This window comes from Canis lupus, chromosome 13, assembly GCF_048164855.1.
Source record: "Canis lupus baileyi chromosome 13, mCanLup2.hap1, whole genome shotgun sequence".
NCBI classification, from domain to species: Eukaryota; Metazoa; Chordata; class Mammalia; order Carnivora; family Canidae; genus Canis; species Canis lupus.
Window position 1 is genome coordinate 2,349,916 of NC_132850.1, and position 23,533 is coordinate 2,373,448.

At 36.5% G+C, this 23,533-nt stretch overlaps 1 protein-coding gene across 5 annotated transcripts in view; it reads left to right on the forward strand.

Moving 5' to 3' along the window:
* The window catches only part of FOXJ3 (forkhead box J3), a 141,777-nt gene that overhangs the window by 78,689 nt on the left and 39,555 nt on the right, over positions 1-23,533 (forward strand). For all 5 annotated transcript variants that reach the window (XM_072771645.1, XM_072771646.1, XM_072771648.1 and 2 more), the window contains exon 5: positions 9,657-9,740. In XM_072771645.1, coding sequence (XP_072627746.1) covers positions 9,657-9,740 — 84 coding nt within the window. The remainder of the gene's footprint in view (positions 1-9,656; positions 9,741-23,533) is intronic.

The following is a 23,533-nucleotide window of genomic DNA, read 5'->3' on the forward strand; positions in this document are numbered from 1 at the left end:
TTATTGAATATATATTGTGAGAGTTAGGGTTTTTTTTTTTTTTTTTTTTTTGTAAGGACAAAGATGAAAATTGACAAAAGAGGATGGTTTATTTTTATCTGTAGAATGAAAAAAATGAATACAAAGAGAGCAACACTTCAGACTCTAATTGTCATGTTTATAATCACCATCTAATAATATCTTAGATATATCTTCCCAAACTCAAAAGATACTGAGTTATTGATATATTTCTGAGGACAAAAACATAATGTAATATTCTCATCCCTTTAGTCATTCAACAAGAAAATCTTCATGTTGTATTTTGTGACTAGAATCAAAATCATCCTGTTTTTTTTCTATAAAGCAATGTGACAGATTTTTCATCTTTTATGGTATTTCTGCACCAAAACTCGGATAATTCGTAAGAGGACAAATCCTGAAGTTAGATGTGTATACAAAAGTGCTTGGGAGGAAATATATGATACAGGAAAAAATGTTAGAGTTCTCAATCTTTTTGGTGTTTATAAACCAAATAGAATGCTTTTTGTAATTTTGGGACAGATGGCTATCCTTCACCAAAATCCTGGGCCATCAAAAATCTCAAAAGTACTGCATTTTGAAAATATAAGAACAACCAGAAGTAATAATATGTTAAATCTATTCAATATATTTGAAATCTGAAATCAGTATTGCCTTTTGATAGTAAAATATAAGTTAAAGAACCAGAAGTAATAAAAAGTAGAGCGTATATATAGAGATTGGAAATTTGGAATGAGTATTTTTGGGTAGATGTTTTAGTTTTATGCACGACAGTTGATGAACAATTAGTTATATTCAGGACTATTTTGGTATATATTTTTCCAAAACCAGAAAAACTTGGATATAATAAATATATTATTATATGTTACAGAAAATCTGGATTTAGGGACACTTGGGTGGCCCAGTGGTTAAGTGTCTGCCTTTGTCTCAGGGCATAATCCCGGGGTTCTGGGATCAAGTCCCACATCAGGCTCCCTATGGGAAGCCTGCTTCTCCCTCTGTCTATGTTCCTGCCTATCTCTCTGTGTGTCTCATAATAAATAAATAAAATCTTAAAAAAAAAAATAAAGGAAATCTGGGTTTACTATACTTAAATTTGTATTAAAAATCTCATAAATTTGTTTCCCACTCTCCTTGTTATTTATCCTAGAAGTTATTTCTAAAATGACCTAACTTCTCTGTCCCATGGACACTTCTTGTTCATAGTTAAATAGTAATAACTAGTTTTCCTAGTATATACTTTGGGCTAATTGTCATGATAACTCTATGAAATAGATAAGAGAAAAGTAGATCAAAGGTTTGCCATCTTGTTCAAAATTCTTGAACCACATCTGGGGTTTAAATCCACATATGTGGATTGATAGATGTTCTCTTCAGGATATCATATGACCTTCTAAATATTATAGTACTTATTTTGGAATCCAGCATGATGCATTCATTATTCAGGGAAAAATTCATAGCCTAAAAGAGACTGGTGTCAGTATGGCACCGGAAAGTGTTGGGAGTTATCTCAGCTGACCTTCTAAATATTATAGTACTTATTTTGGAATCCAGCATGATGCATTCATTATTCAGGGAAAAATTCATAGCCTGAAAGAGACTGGTGTCAGTATGGCACCGGAAAGTGTTGGGAGTTATCTCAGCTCCTGAATCAGGTAAACAAGTGGCCCAGAATATGGATTTAGTAGACACAAATTTCAAAACAGATACTATAAACATGTTGAAAGAATAAAAATAATGTATATTCAAATAATGAATGAGTGAACAGATAGGGAATTTCATTACAAAGATGGAAACTATGAAAAGAACCAATGAAGAATGTAGAGCTGAAAAGAACTATAACTAAATGGATGTCATTGAGTGACCCTAACAGCATATTATATAGGTAGCAGAAAATAAGACCTCTGCATCAGGAATATATAAGAATTATAAATGTGTGTGCCCCAAAAAACAGCTGCTTGGGGCTCCTGGCTGGGTCCATCGATGGAGCGTGGGCTCTTACTCTCTAGGTTGTGAGTTCAAGCCCTGCACTGGTTGGAGATTACTTAAAGATAATATCTTGGATAAAACAACAAGCTAGAGCTTCCAAAAACAAAAACAAAAAACCTGTCAGAACTAAAAAGAGAAAACAAAACAAAAAAACAGAACTAAAAAGGGAAACAGACAAATCCACAATTATAGGAAGATATTTTAACATATTTCTCTCAGCAAATAATAGAACAATTAGACAAAGTATTTAAGGCTCTAAATACTATATTCATCAAAAGCAGATTCTAGGGAAGGAAGCCTGGGTGGCTCAGCTGTTTAACACCTGTCTTCTGCCCAGGGTGTGATCCTGGAGCCTCAGGTTAGAATCCCACATCGGGATCCCTATGGGGAGCCAGTTTCTCCCTCTGCCTGTGTCTCTGCCTATGTCTCTCCCTCCCTCTCTCTCTCTCTCTCTCTCTCTCTCTCCCCCTCTCTCCCTCTCTCCCTCTCTCCCTCTCTCTCTCTCTCTCTCCCTCTCTCTCTCCGTCTCATGAATAAATAAAAATCTTGAAAAAAAAAAAAAGGCAGTATATTCTTTTCAAAGGCACAGTAAATATTCACCAAGATAGACCATAGGCTGGGCCAGAAAACAAGTTTTAGTAGATTACTAAGGGGTGAAATTTTAGAGTATGTTTTCTGACTGGTAGAATTAAATTAGAAATCTGTAACAAAAATATATTTAAAAAACCGCAAATGTCTAGAAATGAAATGGTACATTTCTAAAGTACCTCTGGGTTAAAGAAAAAAAATTATAAGAATGTTAGAAGTATTTTGAACGAATGATAATGAGAGCAGAATAAAAAAAAAAATTTGTGACATGCAGCCAGTGCAGTGTTAAGGAAGAAGTTTATAGCTTTAAATTAGAAAAATCAGGAGGGTGTGAAATCAGTTATGCAAGTTTACCTTAAGAAGGTAGAAAAATAAGAGCAAATTCGAAAAGTAAGTGGAAGGAAACAGGAAAATTAGAAATCAAGAAAATGGAAAATGAACAAATAAAAGCAATGAAACCAGAAGCTAAAATATTTAAGGAAAAACCAATGCCAATCTTCCAGAAACTTTAAAAAAAAAATAGTGAGTGAAGGAGCAGTTTACAACTCATTTCATGAGTTTAGCATTACTGTGATACCAAAGTCAGGCAAAGAAATAAAACTACAGACCAATATCCTTTGTGAACACAGACCCAAAATCTTCACAAAATATTAGCGAATTAAATTCATTGATATATAAAAAGGAGAATATGTCATGATCAAGTGGAATTTGTCCCAGGGATGTGTTGCAGGTTAAAATTAGAAAGCCAATTAATACATAAAACTCACTACATATTAGAAGAAAACAGAAAAATCATATCTCAAATGTAGAAAAAAATTTTGACACTCATTCAGCAAACTAGGAATAAAAAGGAATTTCCTTAATTTGATTAAGAAGGCATCTATCAAAAATTTACAATTTATATCATATTTAATGATAAGAAACTGAATGCTTTCCTTCTGAGATTGAGAACAAACAAGGATGTTTGCGTTCACTGTTATGCAACATTCTATTAGAAGTCCGAGCCAGTGGGCAGCCTGGGTGGCTTCAACAGTTTAGTGCCTGCCTTCAGTCCAGGGCGTGATCCTGGAGACCTGGGATCGAGTCCCACATCGGGCTCCCTGCATGGAGCCTGCTTCTCCCTCTGCCTGTGCCTCTGCCTCTCTGTCTCTCTCTCTGTGTCTCTCATGAATAAATAAATAAAATCTTAAAAAAAAAGTCCAAGCCAGTGGAGTAAGGCAAGAAAAAGACATCCAAATTGTAAAATACTAAGTGAAAGTGTCTTTATTTGCAAGCAACATTATTGCATATGTAAAGAAGCTATGGAAAAACTGCTAGAACTATTAAGTGAATTTAGCAAAGTCACAAGATACAAGGTCAGTATTTTTTTAGATTACCAAGGAACAACGGCAAGTTAACAAAAGCAATTCCGTTTATAGTAGCCTGTAAAATCATGAAATACTTTAGGGATACATTTTAACAAAATAAATGCAGACCTGTTCACTAAACCCTGTAAAACATTATCAAGAGGAATAAAAGAAAACCTAGGTAAATGGAGAGCTATAACATGTTTATGAGTTTGTGGAATAGAGGACTTGTTAGATGTCAGTCTTTCCCCCATTGGTTTATAGAGTTTATGCAATCCCAATAAAAATCCTAATGGAATTTTTTTTTCTTAAACTGACAAACTGGTTCTCATAGTTATGTGGAAATGCGAAGGACCTAGAATAGGCAAAAACAATTTTGGAAAAATGGGAACTTTAGGACTTGCAGTGCCGGATTTCAAGATTTTTTGTACAGCTACAATAATTAAGACACAGAGGTATTGGTATAAGGATAGACATGTAGATCAGTGGAACAGGATAGAATTCAGAAATAGACCCATGTATATATTCAGCTGATTTTTGATAGAGGTGCCAATGTAATTCAGTGGGAAAAGGATGTAGTCTTTCCAAGGAGTGGTGTGGGTGGAAGGAAAATTTATATTGATCCTTGCCTCATACAGAGAGTTAACCCTCAGTGGATCAGAGACCTTAACATAAAGGTTAAAATTATCTTATGAAACATGTAGATGAAAACATGGGTGAAAATAGGGGTGCCTGGGTGGCTCAGTCAGTTGGACATCTGCCTTCCACTCAGGTCATGATCCCAGGGTCCTGAGATTGAACCTTACTTACTCCAGGCTCTCTGCTCAGCGGGAAAGTCTGCTGCTCCCATTCCCTCTGCCACTGTTTCAGTGCTCTCTTGCTCACTCTTTCAAATAGATAGATATCTTTATTTAAAAAAAAAAAAAAAAGACATGGGTGCAAATATTTGTATGTTTTAGTAACCAAGTATATTTTTTTAAAAGAAACAATCAGTGCAAACCACAAAATGAAAATTGATAAATTGGACTTTTTTATTTTTAAGATTTTATTTATTCGTGAGAGACACAGGGAGGCAGAGCGATAAGCAGAGGGAGAAGCAGGCTCCCTACAGGGAGCCTGATGTGGGATTTGATCCCTGGACCCTGGGATTGGGACCTGAGCCAAAGGCTGAGCCACCCAGGTGCCCCGGTAAATTGGACTTTTGAACTTGAGATTTTTGTTCCTTAGATGATGCTGTTTCAAAAACGAGGAGACAACCACGGACTGGGAGAAAATATTAGATAGAATATATTATATCTTTTGTTAATCAAAAAGCATTTTAAAAACTCTTATAATGCAAATAATCCAGTCTTAAAACCCAAATAAAATATGGGCAAAATTTGGATGAAAAATGGATGGCAAGCACATGCAAAGATGCTGCCTACTTATCGTTTATTAGGGAAATAACATGAAAATCAGTGAGGTACAATTATAATATTCACTAGATGGGTTATAATTGTAAAAGACTTAAAATGCCAAGTGTGGGCAAGGACATAGAGCAGCTGACCTCATATATTGCTAGTGGGCATTGAAAACAGTTTGACAGGCTAATTTCATTTATGTGAAATTTTAGAAAAGGCAAAACTAATTTATAATATTAGAAAACAGGTCATTGGTTGTATGGGATGGAGGTGGGGGCAAAGGAAAGAGAATTGCTTGCCAAGCCACACAAAGGTGCCTTTTAGGGTGATGGGAATGTTCTGTATCTTGCTTTTGGTGTTGCATGAATGTGTACATTTGCCAGAACTCCTTGAACTGTATACTTAAAATAGGTGTGCTTTATTTAAAAGAATACATGCTCCATTAAAGTTGTTTTTAAAAATAAAACCACATGAAAAAAACTGTTGTTTCCTTCTTGTCACACATGGGTCTAGAGTGCAACTTGCTGAGTGCAGGCCTTACTCTGAGAAGAAATTGAGTGGAATGTGTTTGTTGATAGCCTGTATCTGGGCAGTTCAGTTTCTGTGAGAAATATTTAATAAGGAAGAACAAAGGTAACCTTTGTGTGGCTTGGCAGAACATAAAATTTACCATTTAACCTTTTTAATTTTTTTTTAAAGATTTTATTTATTTATTCATAGAGACACACAGGCAGAGACACAGGCAGAGGGACAAGCAGGCTCCATGCCGAGAGCCTGACGTGGGACTCGATCCAGGGTCTCCCGGATCACGCCCTGGGCTGCAGGCGGCGCTAAACTGCTGCGCCACCGGGGCTGCCCCATTTTAACTATTTTTTAAGTATATATAGTACAGTGGAATTAAATATACTACCATTGTTATACAATCATCACCACCATCCATCTCTAAAACATTTTCATCTTTCCAAACTGAAACTATAACCATTAAGTGGTAATTCCTCATCTTCTCATCCCCCACCTAATGGCAGCCACCATTCTACTGTCTGTGTCTGTGGCTTTGTCTATTTTAAGTGAAATTATACAATATTTCTCTCTTTGTGATTGACTTACTTCACTTAGCATGCATGATGTCTTCATGGTTCACTCATGTTACAGCATACATATATCAGACTTTCTTTTTATCTATTTAAAAGACTTATTTTAGAGAATCAAAGGATTTAGAGAGTCAATTAGGAGAGGCAGAGGGGGAGAATCTTCAAGCAGACTCCTCTCTGAGTGCAGAGCTCCACATGGGGCTTGATCTCACAACACATGAAATCATGACTTGAGCTGAAACCAAGAGTTGGGCGTTTTCCCTATTGAGACACTCAGGTGCCCCAGAATTTCTTTCCTTTTAAAGACTGAATAATTTCCCATTGAAAAAAAAATATATCACATTTTATTTATCCATCTATTGATGGACCTTTGAATTGCTTTACATTTTAGGTATTATGAATAATACTACTATGAACATGAGGATACAAATATCTGTTCAGGTCCTTGCTTTTGGTTCTTTTAGGTATCTACCTAGAAGTAGACTTGATGGATCATATTAATTTTTTGATGAGCTGCCACTTATTTTCCACCGTGGCTGCACCATTTTACATTCCGTTAGTGATGTGTAAGGGGTCCAGGGTGTCCACATCCTTGTCAACACTTGCTGTTTTCTGTTTTTTGTCTTTTTTTTCCTAATAGGCCTTCTAATGGGTGTGAAGTGGTATCTTGTGGTTTTGATCTGTGAAGGGAGATGTTGAGGTTATTTAATGCAAACCTGTGATTTCACAGATGAAATTCAGACAGTGGGTTAGTAAGAGCTACTTAAGGTGGAGGATTTTACAATTTCTTTTTCTCTTTCTTTTAAAGATTTTATTTGAGAGACAGTGAGTGAGAGAGAGCACACGAACAGGGACAGAGGGAGAAGGGAGAAGAGTACTCCCTGCCAAGCAGGGAGTCAGTCCAGTGTGGGGCTCTGTCTGACACTCTGGGATCATGACCTGAGCCAAAGGCAAATGCTCAACCAACTGAGCTAAGCAGGTGTCCAGATTGTACAGTTTCTTTTGTGAATAATTTCAATGTTTGTGTTTGCATTTGGGCATTTAGGGTTTTTTAGTATATCCTGAATAGTTCAGATTATGAACAATTTTTTTGATATATTTGTGATAAATTATAGCCAATCATATTTTGTGTGGAAGTATATTTTTTATGGTTTTATTAAAATGTTTAACAATAAGTCAGTCTGGTGTATGGACACTGAGTGGTTTCCCCAGGTTAATACATAAATCCCATGAAAAACAATACTAAACACTGGTAATTTGTCATTTCCATGAATAGTGGATTTTAAACTATTGTCCGATGAGCATTGGTATTTTTCTTCCCGCTTTATTTATCAACTTATGTAACAACTGAGTATAAAACTTTTTTCCTCCTTTGTTTATTTGGAAACTTGCTAGCTGAACTTAAAATCATTTTCATTTTTGGTGCTTAATTTCTGTAACATGTACATTTTATTACATGGTTGTTAGCAGGCTTATGTCAGGTCTGGTAGACTCATTAGCTGAAACTGCAGTGATTACTTTGAAAAGATATGGAAGAAATCTTCTGGTAATGGCTGGGTGATGAGTGCTAAGTTCAGGTACCAGTTTACGCTAGGATCTGGGAAGGCATAGTATGATGCCCTGTACTCTTAAAATTGTTGACACAGTTTGTTCACATGCTTTTCTTCCCATTTCAGCAAGTGTTTATTGAGTACTTACTATTGTCTGACATTGTGCCTGGCACAGTAGACATAGAAATGAGTTTCCACCGTCAGGAACTCAGCCCGGAAAGGATATAAACCTATAAATAAGTTTATAAATGTTAATTGCAATCAGTTGTCTAAATGGTATGGAGATCTTACAGAGGAAGAGAGTCATGAGTTTTTAAGGGTAGTAGGAGGATCAGAGGAAGGATTCCTTTAGATAAGATCTGAGCTAAATTTTGAAGGTAGAATGTGAGGTTGTCGGTGGTAGGGTAGATATTATAGGCCGTGAGATCAGCATGTAGGGCAGGCAGAGCTGTGTGAAAGGACATGGTATGCTTAAAAAACTTTAAGCAGCTAATTGATGTTGGACACAAAGTTTGAGGATTGGTAGGTGAGCGCTTTATTTCCCCTCATTGTCAAATACTGCCTGTAAAAGGAGCCTGGGAAGCTAAAATGCATCTCTCCCTTCTTTCCTTTTCTTACTCTCTCCTTTATTCCTTGCCCTCCTCCCTTAAGAGTGAGTGTGTGTGTGTGTGTGTGTGTGTGTGTGTAAACAAGTAACTGAGCAAGAAAGGAAGTTAAGACCTTGATTCTGGTCCTGGTTCTCAATACCCTTGGTTGAACAGACCCATTTCTTTTTTTGAGCTTTGGTTTCTTCATCTGTATAATAATGTGCAAATGCTGGGATCCCTGGGTGGCTCAGCAGTTTGGTGCCTGCCTTCGGCCCAGGGCATGACCCTGGAGTCCCAGGATCAAGTCCTACATCGGGCTTCCTGCATGGAGCCTGCTTCTCCCTCTGCCTGTGTCTCTGTGCCTGCCTCTCTCTCTCTCTCTTTCTCTCTCTCTCTCTCTCATAAATAAAATAAAATCTTAAAAAAAAAATAATGTGCAAATGGTATACTTTTCAAATATTTTTTTAAAGGAATCACAGTTTCTGAGTGCCTAGAACACAGTAGGTGCTAAATATGTATTTTCAAATGAGTAGTCTAAAAAGTTGTTTCTAAGAGAGGATAAATATTTAAAAAGTTGTGATAGAATAAGCAATAAAAGATTTATGTACAGACCATTGCTTCCCAGGATGCGTTTATTATATAAAATGTGTTGAGGCAGTTTGTCCTTATAAGTTGTTTAACTTACCATTTGGATTTGTGAGGTCCCAGAGTGTAGTCTCTTTATACATAAAACTCTATTAGACTTGAATGTCATATGTTGTAGTTAACCATATTTGTGTCCAATTAAGAATCCGAATATATTTTAAAAGTGTGTTCATTGCACTGCACTTTGGCTGTGCCAGAAGTTCTCAGACCTTGATACTTCAGATTACGATTTTTTTCTCCTGCAATAATCTAGTTGTAAATGGACTGTTTTTTCTTCATATAACTTTACTTTTCTCGAAGCTAGTTTATCTTCTTATGCTACTTTTCCACTGTTGTATCTGCAGAATGTTTGCTTTTGGAGCAGAGGATTATAAAAATCCATTTTTAATGGTATGGGGTTGCTGTAATATACTGTTAATGTGATTTCTGTCTTTACCTTTAGGGGTCCTACTGGGCAATAGACACCAATCCGAAGGAAGATGCGCTGCCTACTCGGCCAAAGAAGAGAGCACGATCTGTAGAACGGGTAAAAAGCTCTTTATCACAAATTTAGTATGGTAGGGTTTATGTTAGTAGTACAGGTTTTTAAATTCATTTCCAGTATAACAAGTACAACCTTAATGAAGGTAATATGTTATTTGTATAGCATTTCTGTTGTTTGAAAGCACTTTCAGACTCATTTTATTTGCTTTTAATAGCCCCTTGAGTGAGGTAGGCAGTTTAGGAATTACATAAAAAGTTTGTTTGTTTGTTTTTGTAATTAGGGCACAGCTAATGTGAGACTTGAATCCAGGTCTCTTGAATTTTAATTTGGTGTCCTTTCCTCTGTATCTACAACATTGTAGACTGCTTTTATGTAACAAAGTTACTGCCTTTCACTGCAGGCAATCAGTCTGATTATATTGAATTTTCCTGATCGTCTTCAAAATGCTTTTTCCTGCTTCCAACCATGTAGTAGTAATTTTGTGTACCAAATCCTGTTTGTATGTGTTGTTTGTATAAGATCACTCTTGTAAATTTGTGGTGGTTGTTTGTATAAGATCATTCTTGTAAATTTGTGGTTAAAATTAATTTGTAAGAGTAGAAGAGAAAAGGAGCTCTAGTTGATATCCTAAGTTATTTGTTGCAATATACTTTTAGTCCAGTTTGGCTGTCATCAGATACTAACTTTACCTTTCAGCTTTCACCAATCTGTATTTTCATCATCTCAACTAAAACACATATATGCACCATTCTACCTTACTATTCCTTAAGACTCATTTCAGATGTTAACTATCTTGTGAAACTTTTCCTCACTTCTTTGTGTTCTTGTAGAATTTTTACAGTTTTTTTATAGAATTTCCCACACTTTGTAGAAATAATTTGTCTCTGTATTTGTCTCCTTCACTGGACTGTGATCCCTTAAGAGCAGAGAAAATGTATTTGTATCTCCAGTGTTAGTATGGATCAGCTCATAATAAGATCGTAATGTTTGCAGAATAAATCGGGGCAAAGGGAATAAGATGAAGGAAACTGGGTAATAATCGGTCAGATAAATTTGTTTTATCACCATTCCTGGTAGAGAGAACTTCCCAATCTCAAAGATAAGGACCTTACGCTGGGTGTAAGTTGGGATCAGGTAAGCTCGTGAAGTATAGCAGCCGTGGGATATTTGGTAAGGCAGATTTATGGAGCCGGCGGTGGGAATTCAATATTCCAGTACTAATCTGTATTGAATTAGAGGTGAACTCTTAGGCCAGAATGGTTTTTGGTTTTATACATACCAGTTTAAGAAATTAAAATTTAGTATTGGTGAGATGGTCTTCTGGTAAGTTTTAAGACTGAGATATTGATGAACCATGTATGTAATGGTTTGAGAAGGAATGAACCTCAGTTCCTGTCCTCCAAATTCTGCCTTTTAAAAGAGACTTATTTTTTTTTCTTTATTTATTTATGATAGTCACAGAGAGAGAGAGAGAGAGAGAGAGAGAGAGAGAGGCAGAGACACAGGCAGAGGGAGAAGCAGGCTCCATGCACCGGGAGCCCGATGTGGGATTCGATCCCGGGTCTCCAGGATCACGCCCTGGGCCAAAGGCAGGCGCCAAACCGCTGCGCCACCCAGGGATCCCTTAAAAGAGACTTAGTACGTGGACTTTAATTGTGTGAGGACATGGGGTAGAAAACATTTAGCATCTATTGTAAGAATTTGAAGGAAGAGGAGAACTATCCACATTGTCAACCCATGGCATCAACAGCATGTGTATCTTGGAAAGCTGAGGAATCATGGTCTTCTCCCATTTGTTCTCTTCTTCTGAAGTTCCTGGAACTTGAATTATTTTTGGAAATTTGAATTGGTAGGTGGATTGACAACTGTGCATTCCTTTTGGATATCAACTCTGAATATTATTAGTTTCATAGTTCTTAGAGCAACCATTCTTTACTTTTGAGAGTAATTTTTTTTCCCCGAAGACCAAATTACCTGTTTTCCAGTGGAAATTCATAGAAATAAAGGATTCAGATTTCAGAAGTATGTTTTATATATACAAAGCATGTATTCTTGAATGTATATTTTGGACCTGTATTTTCTACTGTTTATCTTTTTATCTTCATTTTGAATTGAAAAGCATGTAAAAGTTTCAACAACTTACCTTTGTAGTGTAGTCTCATAAGATAGCCAGTCTTTTGGTTAGTACTATTGATAATTATTTTGGCCTGAGCTCTGTATTGGTTGCTGCTGTAGGAGAGGAACTATATTAAAAGATTCTAGCTGTAAACAGACCACATATAATCAGGCAGACAGATATTGTTTAATAAATATTCTGAAAGGCAGCCTTCTTACAAAATATCATTTCTTGCTCTGACAAACTAGTTACATTTGTATTTTTCATTTAGAGGGTTTTTTGGGGGGGAGTTGAAGGAAGGTAGTAGTTTTATTAGAACAGAGATTGTATTTTAAATGACCATTGGGATTTATCTAAGGAAATGCATATGACAGTCAAATAATGATGGTTCTGAATATATTTATAAGTTTAAAGTCTTCTTAAAAACTAAACATGAGCCATCAATTGAAACTTTTTAAAAAAAGATTTTATTTGAGAGAGTGTGTAAAAGAGCCATCACAAGTGGGGCGGGGTGGGGGGAGGAGTAGAGGGAGAAGCAGACTCCCCACTGAGCCAAGAGCCTGATGTAGGACTCTATCAGATCCTGGGATCATGACCTGAGCCAAAGTCAGATGCTTAACCGAGTCACCCAGACACCCCATAAGTTGAAACTTTAAAAAAAATTGTGTTTGTTTTAGAAAGAGCAAGTGAGCAAGGAGGGAGGGGCAGAGAGAGAATCTTAAGCAGGGTCCTTGCCCAGGTGTGAGCCTGAGGGGGCTTGATTCACGACTCTGAGATCATGACCTGAGCTGAAATCAAGAGTCAGACATTTAATTAGCTGAGCCACACAGGTACCCCTATTTTTATTGTTTTAAGTAATTTCTATACCCAGCGTGCTGCTCAGACTCACAACCCTGAGATCAAGAGTTACAAGCTCTCTTAACCAGTCAGACACCCATAAACTTTTAAAAGTTTTAAAAATGCAGATGGTAAGTATGTTGACATCATTGAAAGTTTATTAAGTTTCTGAAATATTTTTCTCAATTCTATGTGAAAAATCAAAATATTTTACACATTTTTGAAGAGAGATGAGCTTTTAGTGGGACAGAATTGGCCTTCTAAACTGCTAAAGAGAAAGGATTTTTAAAAATGCAAGTAACCATATCTTTATGTCCTAAATGAAAAATAAAGAATGATAGTTATCTCCAACCTAGTATTTGTAATTCAGTTCTCTGGACCACCTCCTTGTCCCTTCCATTTACATGAACATAAGCCCATGTTCTGTCTTAATCATTACATGATTCCTTTCTTTTTTTCTTAATCCTTTCATATATAAATGTCTCTCAGTTTCCTTTTTCTTCTTCTAACTTCTTGCCACTTTTTCTTTACCTTAAAATGGACCTAGAGACCTTAAAAATATTATTGAATAAAATTTAGTTTGGTGACATGAATAGACTCCTTTAGAAGGAGTCCTTTGTTTCTCTTCTGGCTTTATAGTTTACTTGTTCTTGTGACTTTTGGCAAATTGGTTTTTGTTTTGTTTTGTTTTGTTTTTGAGTTTCGGTACTTCCATTTATAAAATAAGATGGAAGTCTCAACAGCTACTTTGAATTGAATGTTTGTGTTCCCCCAGAATTCATGTTTGAAACCCTAATTTTATTGTGATAGTATTTGGAGGTGGGCCCTTTGGGATTAGGTCAGAAGGATGTAGCCTTCATGAATGGGATTAGTGGCTTTATAAAAATGGGCCACAAAGCTAGCTAGCTCTCTTTGCACCATGTGAGAAACCAGTGAGGATACCTACTAACAGGGCTCTCACCAGAACCTGACCGTGTTGGCACCATGATCTTGAATTTTCTGCTTCTGGAACTGTGAGAAATACAGTTCAGTTGTTGATAAGCCACCAAGCTTATAGTTATTTTTTCTAGCAACCTGTGCTAAGACAACATTGTAAAATAATAATTATATTGAGTTTATGTGCCAGATGCTTTTTATTTTTTTAAAGATTTTATTTATTAGAGAGTACGTACGCACATGAGTGGGCAGAGGGACAAGCAGACTCCCTGCTGAGCATAGACCCTGACGTGGATTTGAACCCGGGACTTGATCCCAGGGCTCTGAGATCGTGACCTGAGCCAAAATCAGACACTTAACCGACTGAATCACCCAGACACCCCTCAGATGCTTTTTAAAGAATTTTAAATATATGAACTCTTGTAATTTTTAAAAAAATATTTTATTTATTTATTCATGAGAGACACAAAGAAAGAGAGGCAGAGACATAGGCAGAGGGAGAAGCAGGCTCCATGCAGGGAGCCTGACGTGGGACTTGACCCCAGGTCTCCAGGGTCACACCCTGGGCTGAAGGCAGCGCTAAATCTCTTGAGCCACCTGGGCTGCCCTAACTCTTGTAATTTTTATAGTAACTTCAAATAATGAAACTGATAGGTATGGATATTAAGTAAGTTATCAAAAGGTACTAAGGCCAGTAAGTACCAAGGCCAGGATTATGAACCTGGGTAGTCTGCCTTTAGAGTTTATGCTGTTTACAACTGTCCTTTCCTGGTGTTAGTGTTTGCTATGTTGAAGACTACAACAGTGAATCAAATTTCAGATTTCTTTTTATATATGCATATCTTGTGAGCTAATGGTCCATGATTTTAAAAGAGAATCCCTACATTTAACGTATGTATATATAAAATTTATATTATGTACATACATACAGAGACACGCATATACGATTAGGGGGCTTAAATATGATTACAAGTGACGAACAAGTATTAACTAATAAATCTATTAGACCAGGCAAGGATAGCTGAAGTGACTCAAAATAGATAGTGCTGTCCTGGAAAGGCCTCTGGGAAGAGGATTGAAGCTTAGCATGTAACTTTTTTTGCATAGAAATAGTAAAGGATGTTGTTCCACGTGAAGAAAACAGTGTGCATGATTGATGGGCAAGAAGTGCAGGTGGGCATAATTGAGAACCTTTTTATTAACTATCATGTAAAGTTTAGGCTAGGGTGTGGACATTTAGATAAGGAGTAGAAAGCCTAAAGCCTTGGGATTAAGGAAGTTACTTTGATTTGATAGCCTGTAGTGTTGAGAAATGAATCAAAACACTTAAGAAAGATATATCTCTTTATAAAATACTCTTTTAAGAGGAAGATGCTGTTTTTTCCACTGCCCTTCTAGGTTGCTGGCCCCCCTCCTCCTTATAGAAAAACAAATTTAATTACATAAGTACTTATGGGAGTCCCACAAAAATATGAGACTCAGGGCAGCCAGGCATTTGAGGTTTATAAACCATCCTGAGTTACGGAAAGACATAGGGGTTTGGGCCTTCACAGAAGAAGGCAATTCACAGGAAGATGGGAGAAGAGCAAATGTTTAGTAAATAAATGTTTGCCCTGTCATGCAGATAGGTATAAAAACTTATCTGTGGTAGTGACTTTCTTCCTGATACAGGCCCCTTTCTAATTTCTTTTGGGCAGTTAAGGAGGAGGAAGTAAAAAGTTTTTCCTGAGTCTCCTGGGTCTGGTTTGCCTTAAACTCAAAATAATCCACATTCCGAAATGGCTTGTTCTGAACCCCCTCAGTGCTGAGTAGATATCATTGTAAAATGACAATGGTCTGGGCTAGGGATATATGCATGAGTTAGTAAGTTCTCTAGAAGAGCAGCATAGTATCCAGTCTCTTACTATGTATTCATAATTGTGTGAAATGCTGCCATTTTACCAGTTTCATTTGATACAACTTTGTTTTCTAGATACTGTGTGTCAGGCATTGTGCTAAAATGTTATGTGGTATCCCAAGAACAATGAGACATGATAAGACACAATTCTAGCACAAGAACAAAGTATGTATAAAACATATTAGGAGAAAATACGACACATTGCTATATGCAAAGGAAGGAGACATTTTTTTATTGGGACTATCTGGGATGGCTTCTTACGTGGCTTGGCTTTCAGGTGGAGATTGCAGCAAGGCAGGGGAAAGGAGCATTCACTAGCACACAACTCTTGAGTGTTGAGTGTCTGCTCTGACCAGGCACTGTATTTAGGTGCTGGAGAAACATTATTTAACAAAACAGACATTTTCTGCATTCCTGAAGTTTATATTCTGATTGGAGAGGGTGCAGATAGGGAAATAAGAGATCCGTGATCAAAGAAGATAAGATATAGGGGTGGAATAGTATCAGGTTTGCGAGAGAACAGAGCAGTTCATTTTATCTGGATGAGGTTTTCCTCTTTTAAATTTATTTGCATTGGGGATCCCTGGGTGGCTCAGCACCTGCCTTTGGCCCAGCGTGATCCTGGAGTCCGGGGATTGAGTCCCGTGTCAGGCTCCCAGCATGGAGCCTGCTTCTCCCTCTGCCTGTGCCTCTGCCTCTTTCTCCCTCTCTATGTCTATCATGAATAAATGAATAAAAAAATGTTAAAAAAATAAATTTGCATTATTTTTGCCATTTATTGAGAGAGCACACCTTTTACATTGTAAGCATAGAGCTAAGTGTTGGGGGAATAGTGGTAAGCAAGACAGACTTTCCTTTGAAACTCTTAGTTAAGCAGGAAATCTAAACTGATAATTCATAATATTGCTTGTCTCAGCATAATTAATAGTTCCCTATTCATTCTCAAAATTGCATTTGGATGATAGATTGTGTGGTCACTATAAAAGATAAGGGTCTTGAGAACTTTGGACCTATAAAGCAGAGAACTGGTGTTTCCATGAGGCCTGGTAAATGGACAGAAATAAGGCAGATGAGGGTGGTTGGCAATGTGAAAGAGCAAGGGGAATTACATGTACAAGCCTAGTTGTTTAAAAAAAAAAAAAAAAGTGCTCAAAGGGGCACCTGGGTAGCTCAGGCAGTTGAGCATCCAACTCTTAGTTTCATCTCAGGTCATGATCTCAGGAATCATGAGATCAAGACCCGCCTTCTGCCCAGGGTAGAATCAGCTTGTACCCCTCCCCCCCTCCCTCCCTCTTTCTTTGTGCCCCTCCCCCGCACCCCCCAATAAATAACTTCAATAAAAGAAGTGCCCAGAGTTTTAAGGAACTGGCTAGTCTGTATGGCTGGAGCATAGAGTCCAACGATAGTAATTTCTTTCATTTTTTCCTGTCCTATTAGTTTCTGTTTTTATATTGATTAACAAATATTCTCTTTAACCATTTGCATTTATTTTGTTTTTTTAATTTGGTTTTGCTTATTCTGTTCAACCAACGGATATATTGATGAAAAGTGCCCTGCCTACTAGAAGCTGCTTTAGGGTAGAAAAAGCAGAAATTGCTGGATATTACCTATGGTGATTTTCTTGAAGACTGGAAAACTGAAACTGTTCCAAGGGAACTGAATGTTAAGGAACAGAAAAGAGAACTCCTGTTCTAAGCAGTTCTTTGTTAAAAAAAAAAAGAGAGAGAGAGAGAATGAGTGCTTCAGATGAGTATAGTTCATCTCTTATCATGTTGATAATCACAGAAACATATTCTCTGTTCATTCTTTGATTGCCTTCCCCCCTCCTCAAATTTAAATCATGTGTCTTGGTCATTTGTAGTATTATTCTTTGCTTATAGGAATCTGTTATACTAAAGCTGTGTGAGGCACATTCAGGGGATCCAGGGGGTCAAAGCTGTGTTCATAATATTAGATGTTCTTTGCTTTTTTTACTTACAATTTTTCAGAGGCTGTATGACCTGTGATTTTGTAATAGATTGAATGCAGAAGACTTCTGTTAACCAAAGCATTAAAGCAGCTTGTTTAAAAATGTAAGATAATGCCATTTTTCTAAGTTTTTTATTTTCTCACTATATTTTCATACAAAATATTTATGTTAACACGCAGTGTATCACTGTTTTAAATAAATTAATAAATTTTGTTTCAGTTTAAATTTCTAATAGGTAAATACAAATAGATATAAGTCACATAAATAAAAGCTCTTTGGGAACCTCAGTAACTTGTAATAGTGCAAAGGAGTCCTGAGATAAAAAAATTTGAGGACTGTTGTGCTAAAGGAAGATTTCCTGTCTCTCCCAGGAGACATTCCTTTTGAGAAAAGAAGATCCCTGTCAAGATTTGAGTTCTACTGTGAGTAGACAAGGAATTCAGTACAGGTAGTTTGAGGGGTGATACTAGGAAGGTGGGGTGGGGTGATTAACAAGTCAGGTATCACCGTGAGCACTTAGAGCTCAGTCCAACTGGGAAACACTGGGAGTTCTGGACAGTGAGCTGTCAGCTCTTCCACTTCATTGAGTGATGATGTTACTAGAGACATTACCTTTTTTGTACTTCTGGCCTGCCCTGCACAAAGCCAAATCATGTTCCCCAATTGGAAAAAATATGCTCAGGTAGAGAGGTATAGGTGTTTGTAGTAAACAGGCTAGAGATGAACACAGAGGAGAATGTGGTTGCTACATGTCTTCTTTTCTATTGGTTGAATATGTGTGTTTTCAGATCTATGTGCACTTTTGTTTTTCACAGCCTCTTGCATTTTCACAGCCCTTGACTTATTTCTTAAATTGGATCTAATCCAAAAAATCTTTTAAAAATCTTTTGTCTCTTCAAGGTGTATATGGGCACGACTGTTAAATTAGTAGACTGGGGGTGCATTTTTTTTTAGTATATTGTTTCTTTTTTTATTTATTTTAATTTATTTTTTTAAATTTTTTTATTTTTTATTTATTTTTTTGAGTATATTGTTTCTTGTAATTGAAAGAGACTCTTCCTGGTCACTGGTTAGTGTTTGCCTGAGTGCCTCATTCAGGGTTTTAAAATAAGTGGGCATACTTAGTATTGTCATAGAAGAAGCTGAAATGGTTGTATGTAACTTGCTTATGGGTAACGAGGGCACATGTTTACTGTATTTCTGTTGTATGTTTGGCACTGGTAAGGTGCTTTGAGAGTTCTAAATAGGAGATAATGCCCCTGGGGTGCTGCCAGTGGTAGGAAATAGAAATTCTAAAGACAAAAACATCCCCCTCCCACCTCCCGTAGATTGTGTTATATTTTGGCAGCATTTAATCATCCAGAGTTGTTCTGTGTAAAAACATAATAAAATTATAAGTAAAATCAAGTCATGTTACAAAGTCATGGATTACAAGATTTAGGGGAAATAGAACTTAGCTAGAAGGTTAGGAGACCTAGTTTTAAAGTTACTGTATTTATAATTTAGAGGTTTAATTTTTCTGGCCATAGTTTCTTTATATATAAATGTAAATGACAAGCTTGTCAGCTGTCAGAGCCGATAAGCTCTTTGGGCCCTGGAAATCCCACAAGTGCAGAGACTCCAAGGTAGAAACATACCTGGAATCTTGAGAAACAACGAGATCGTCACTGTGGCTGTTCTAGCCTGTGGAGGAGGGAAGAGTAGTAGAACTTGACATCAAAGAAATAAATGGGAGTAGGAGGAAGATTGTGCAGGGCCTTGTATGCCTTTGTAAAGAGTTGGGTTTTAGGCCAAGGGAAGGGTAGGGTAGAAAGCCACTGGAGAGCTATAAGCAAAGTAGTGATATAATGTGACTTACATTGTAACATGAACACTGTTAGCTGCTCTAGGAGAACAGTGGTAGAAGCAGGAAGACAAGGAGGAAATTGCTATGGATAGTTCAGCTAAAATCTTACAATGCATTGTTGTGGAAATTACTTGGGAGTAAAGGCCAGATACATAGAAGTATTGTATAAACTCACTATCTTAAACGTGTTGGCCTCTGGGGGAAAAAAAAACATACAGTCTGCAATTATCCAGCTTTTATTGGAACAAAGATGGGGGCATACACATTACTTATTCTTAAGTTGTGTGTGACAGTTCAAAGGCGATTACAAGTTTAATCAAAAAGATGACTGGAATGGGACACCTGGGTGGCTCAGTGGTTGAAATGTCTGCCTTTGGCTCAGGTCTCGGGGTCCTGGGATTGAGTCCCGCATTGGGCTCCCCACTGGAAGCCTGCTTCTCCTTCTGCCTATGTCTCTGCCTCTCTCTGTCTCTCATGAATAAATAAAATCTTAAAAAAAAAAAAAAGATGATGATGACTGGAAGATGGATGGATAAATAGAAAAGAGGACATTCTTCTAGGCAGGATATTCTACATTGGCTGCATATCTGAGATTGTTGTCATTTTGTGACTTAGTTTCTGTCATTGTTAGAGTGGTTTTGTTGGTTAGGTGATCCCCTTCTGTGTACCTTTTATCTCTGAGCCTGAGTAAGGGGGGATTCGGTTAAAGGTAGAAGTGAGCAGAAGGAATGCAATCTACATTCCTACTTTTAGAACTCCTAGAACTGAAAAAAAAATTTTTATTTCAATTGGTAAACATGTACTGAGTATACATCATGTGGGAGGAACTACATGTTGCCTCTAAAAGGTAGGTGTGAATAAAAGTTCCTGGGGATTATAAAGCCAAGAAATCCTGTCCAGTTAGAGATTATAGGCTAGAAGTGTTTTCATTAGTTCATTTGGATGAATGGGTAGGATGTAGTTTTCTGCTATTTTACAATACTATTGAGAGATTGTTTATATACAATTCATCAAATAAAGTTTATAGTTTAAGGAATTTGCACATGCGAAATTATCACCAGTGTCAAAAGAACATTTTAGTCACCACCAAAAATTTCCTCATTCCTCTTTGTCATTCATGCCTTCTTCCATTTTCCTTGCCAGGCAGTCCTGATGGTGGCGGGCGTGGGGTAGGGGTACCCTGGGAATTGAAATCTTAAGGATATTAATTATCCAAGTGTTCTGTTTCTTCATTCATTAGTTCTCTATCAGGAATGTTTTTTAAGTTTTCAGCGTAGGGGACCTGGATATTTCCAGTTAGATTTAATCCTGAATATTTTGGTTTTGAAAGCTATATATTTTTTTAGAATCAGTTTTCCAGTTGCTTGCTGCTAGTATATAAAATTAATTTTTAAAAAATATTTTGTTCATTTTTTAATGAGAGGCAGAGAGAGAGAGAGGCAGAGACACAGGCAGAGGGAGAAGCAGGCTCCGTGCAGGGAGCCAGATGTTGGACTCAATCCCTGGTCTCCAGGATCACTCCCTGGGCTGAAGGTGGCGCTAAACCGCTGAGCCACCCAGACTGCCCATAAAATTAATTTTTATATATTAACTTTGCATCCTATGACCTTGATAGTTTTAGTAGTTATTTTTATGGTGCCTTGGGATTTTCCACTTTAACAGTTTCCTGTCCTTCTTACTCTTGTTCCTTCCCACCTTATTATAGTGACTAGAATCTCCAGTACAGTGTTGAATAGAAGTGATGAAAGTGGGCATCCTTTCCTTATTTCAATTTTTTTGGGGAAAGTGTTCAGTATTTCACCCCCATGTGTGACATATCTGTTGGGATTTTGTAGATACCCTTTATTAAATTGAGGAAGGTCTCCAGTAAGCCTAGTTTCAGAGAGTTTTTAATCATGAATGGGTGTAGGATTTCATCAGATTTTTTCTATACGACTTGAAATGGTATAGATCATACGGCTTTTCTTCATTTTGTTAGCATGTTTAATTACACTGGTTGCATTTAGGATGTGTTAAACCTTGTGTTCCTTGAATAAAGCCTACTGAGTCATGATATATTATTCCTTTCATATATTGTTGGGTTCAGTTTTCTCTACGTTGTTAAAGAATTTTGCATCTGTGTTCATGAAGGATTTGGATTTATAATTTTCTTTTGTAATGTCTTTCAGGTTTTGACGTTAGTATTATATTGGCCTTATATTGGGGATATTCTTTCCTCTATTTTCTAAAAAAAGTTTCTGTAGATTGGTATATCTTTCTTGAATATTGGAGAAAATTCATTAGTGGAAACCATCTGGCCCTGCAGGGTTTCTTGTGGGTAGGTTTTTGATGTTTAATTTATTTGATATGAGACTATTAGTATTTTTTCTTTTTAATGCCGCTTTTGGTAAGTTATATTCTTAAAGGCATTTGTTCCTTTGATCTAAGTTGTTGAATTTGTTGGTATAAAGTGGTTTATGATATTTTCTTTTAATATTTATAGAATCTGTAGTAATAACTCTTCTTTCATTCCTGAATTTGAGGATATGTATTTTCTCTTTTTTTTTTCCAGGATAGCTCAGTGTTTCTCAATTTTGTTAGTCTTTTCAAAGAACCAGATTTTGTCTTTGTTAAATTTTGTTGTTGTCTGTTTTCTATTTTATTTCTGTATTTATCATTTACTTCCTTCTACTTACTGATATTTCTAGCTGTGTCCAGCTTAGGTTTACCTTTAAGATTGCTTTAACTGCATCTCACAAATTTTGGTATATGGCATCTTTTTTTATCATTTAGTTCAAAGTATTTAAAAAAATTCTCTGGTGAGTCTTACCTGACTCATGAATTACTTACATAAATGTGTTATTTCCAAGTATTCCAAATATTTGGATATTCCTAGATATCTTACTGCTTTATAATAAAGTTTTTTTTTTTTCATTTCAGCTTTTACATATTTATTAAGACTTATTTTGTGGCTCAGCATGTGTTATATTATAGTGAAATATCTGTGTGCACTTGAAAAGAATATGTATTCTACAGTTGGATATAGTGTTCTCTAATATCAATTAGATCAAGGCATTTTGCTAATGCATGCCAGTGTTTTTCTTACTGATTTTAATTGGTTTTTGCTTCATGTAATTTGAAGCTCTTTTATTAGTCACATTTACATTTTATTTTATTTTAATTACTTATTCATGAGAGAACACAGAGAGAGAGAGGCAGAGACATAGGCAGAGGGAGAAGCAGGCTCCATGCAGGAAGACCCAAGTGGGACTCCATCCCAGGACCCCGGCATCACACCCTGAGCCAAAGGCAGGCGCTCAACTGCTGAGCCACCCAGGCATCCCTATCAAGTGTTTTTTAATCGTTTGGTATACTCTGTCATAAAGTCTGTTTAATCTGCTATTAATACAGTCATTTCATCCTTATGTTTACTGTTTACAGTGTATATATTTTTGAATGTATTACTTTCATCTCCTCTGTGTCTGTATGTTTGAAGTTGTGACTATTGTAGGCTGCAGTTAGCGGATTCTTTTTTAGTATCTTTGATAATCTTTTTAGTGGAGGTTTAGATTATTAACTTAAATGTAATTATTGATATTGTTAGATTTAGGTCTTCATTTTGTTTTCTGTTTGACCTCTATGTTTTTAGTTCCTTTCTTTCCCCCTTTCCTGCCTCCTTTTAGATTACTTAGATGTATTTTAGGTTTCTATTTAAATTTATCTATTGGCTTTTTAGCTATAGATTGGGACTTATATATTTGAATTCCAGTATATGTTCCTAACCTTTTGTAGTCTACTCAGACATAATAATTTACCATTTCATATAAAATGCAGAAATCTCTTCCAACCACATGGGTCCCTTTTGCCCCTATTCTCATCATTCCTTCTAGTTGTAATATGTATGACATCTGCATATATTGTGAGACAATGTTACAAATTTTGCCTTAAATAATCATACTGTTTTTAAAACCTAAGAGGAAAACAAGCTTTTATATTTACCCAGATGTTTACCATTTCTGGTGCTTTATTTAATTCACTTCTCAAGGTTCACATTTCCCTATGCTGTAATTTACCTTTAGCCTAATGAACTATCTTGCAATATATGCAGGTCTCTTGGCACCAGATTCTCTTAGTTTTTGTTTCTCTGAAAATGTCTTTCTTGTGCCTTCTTTCCTAAAGAATATTTTCCTATGATACACAGTCTAGATTGAAAGGTTTTTTCCTTCAGTACTTTAAAGATGTTTACTTTCTAATG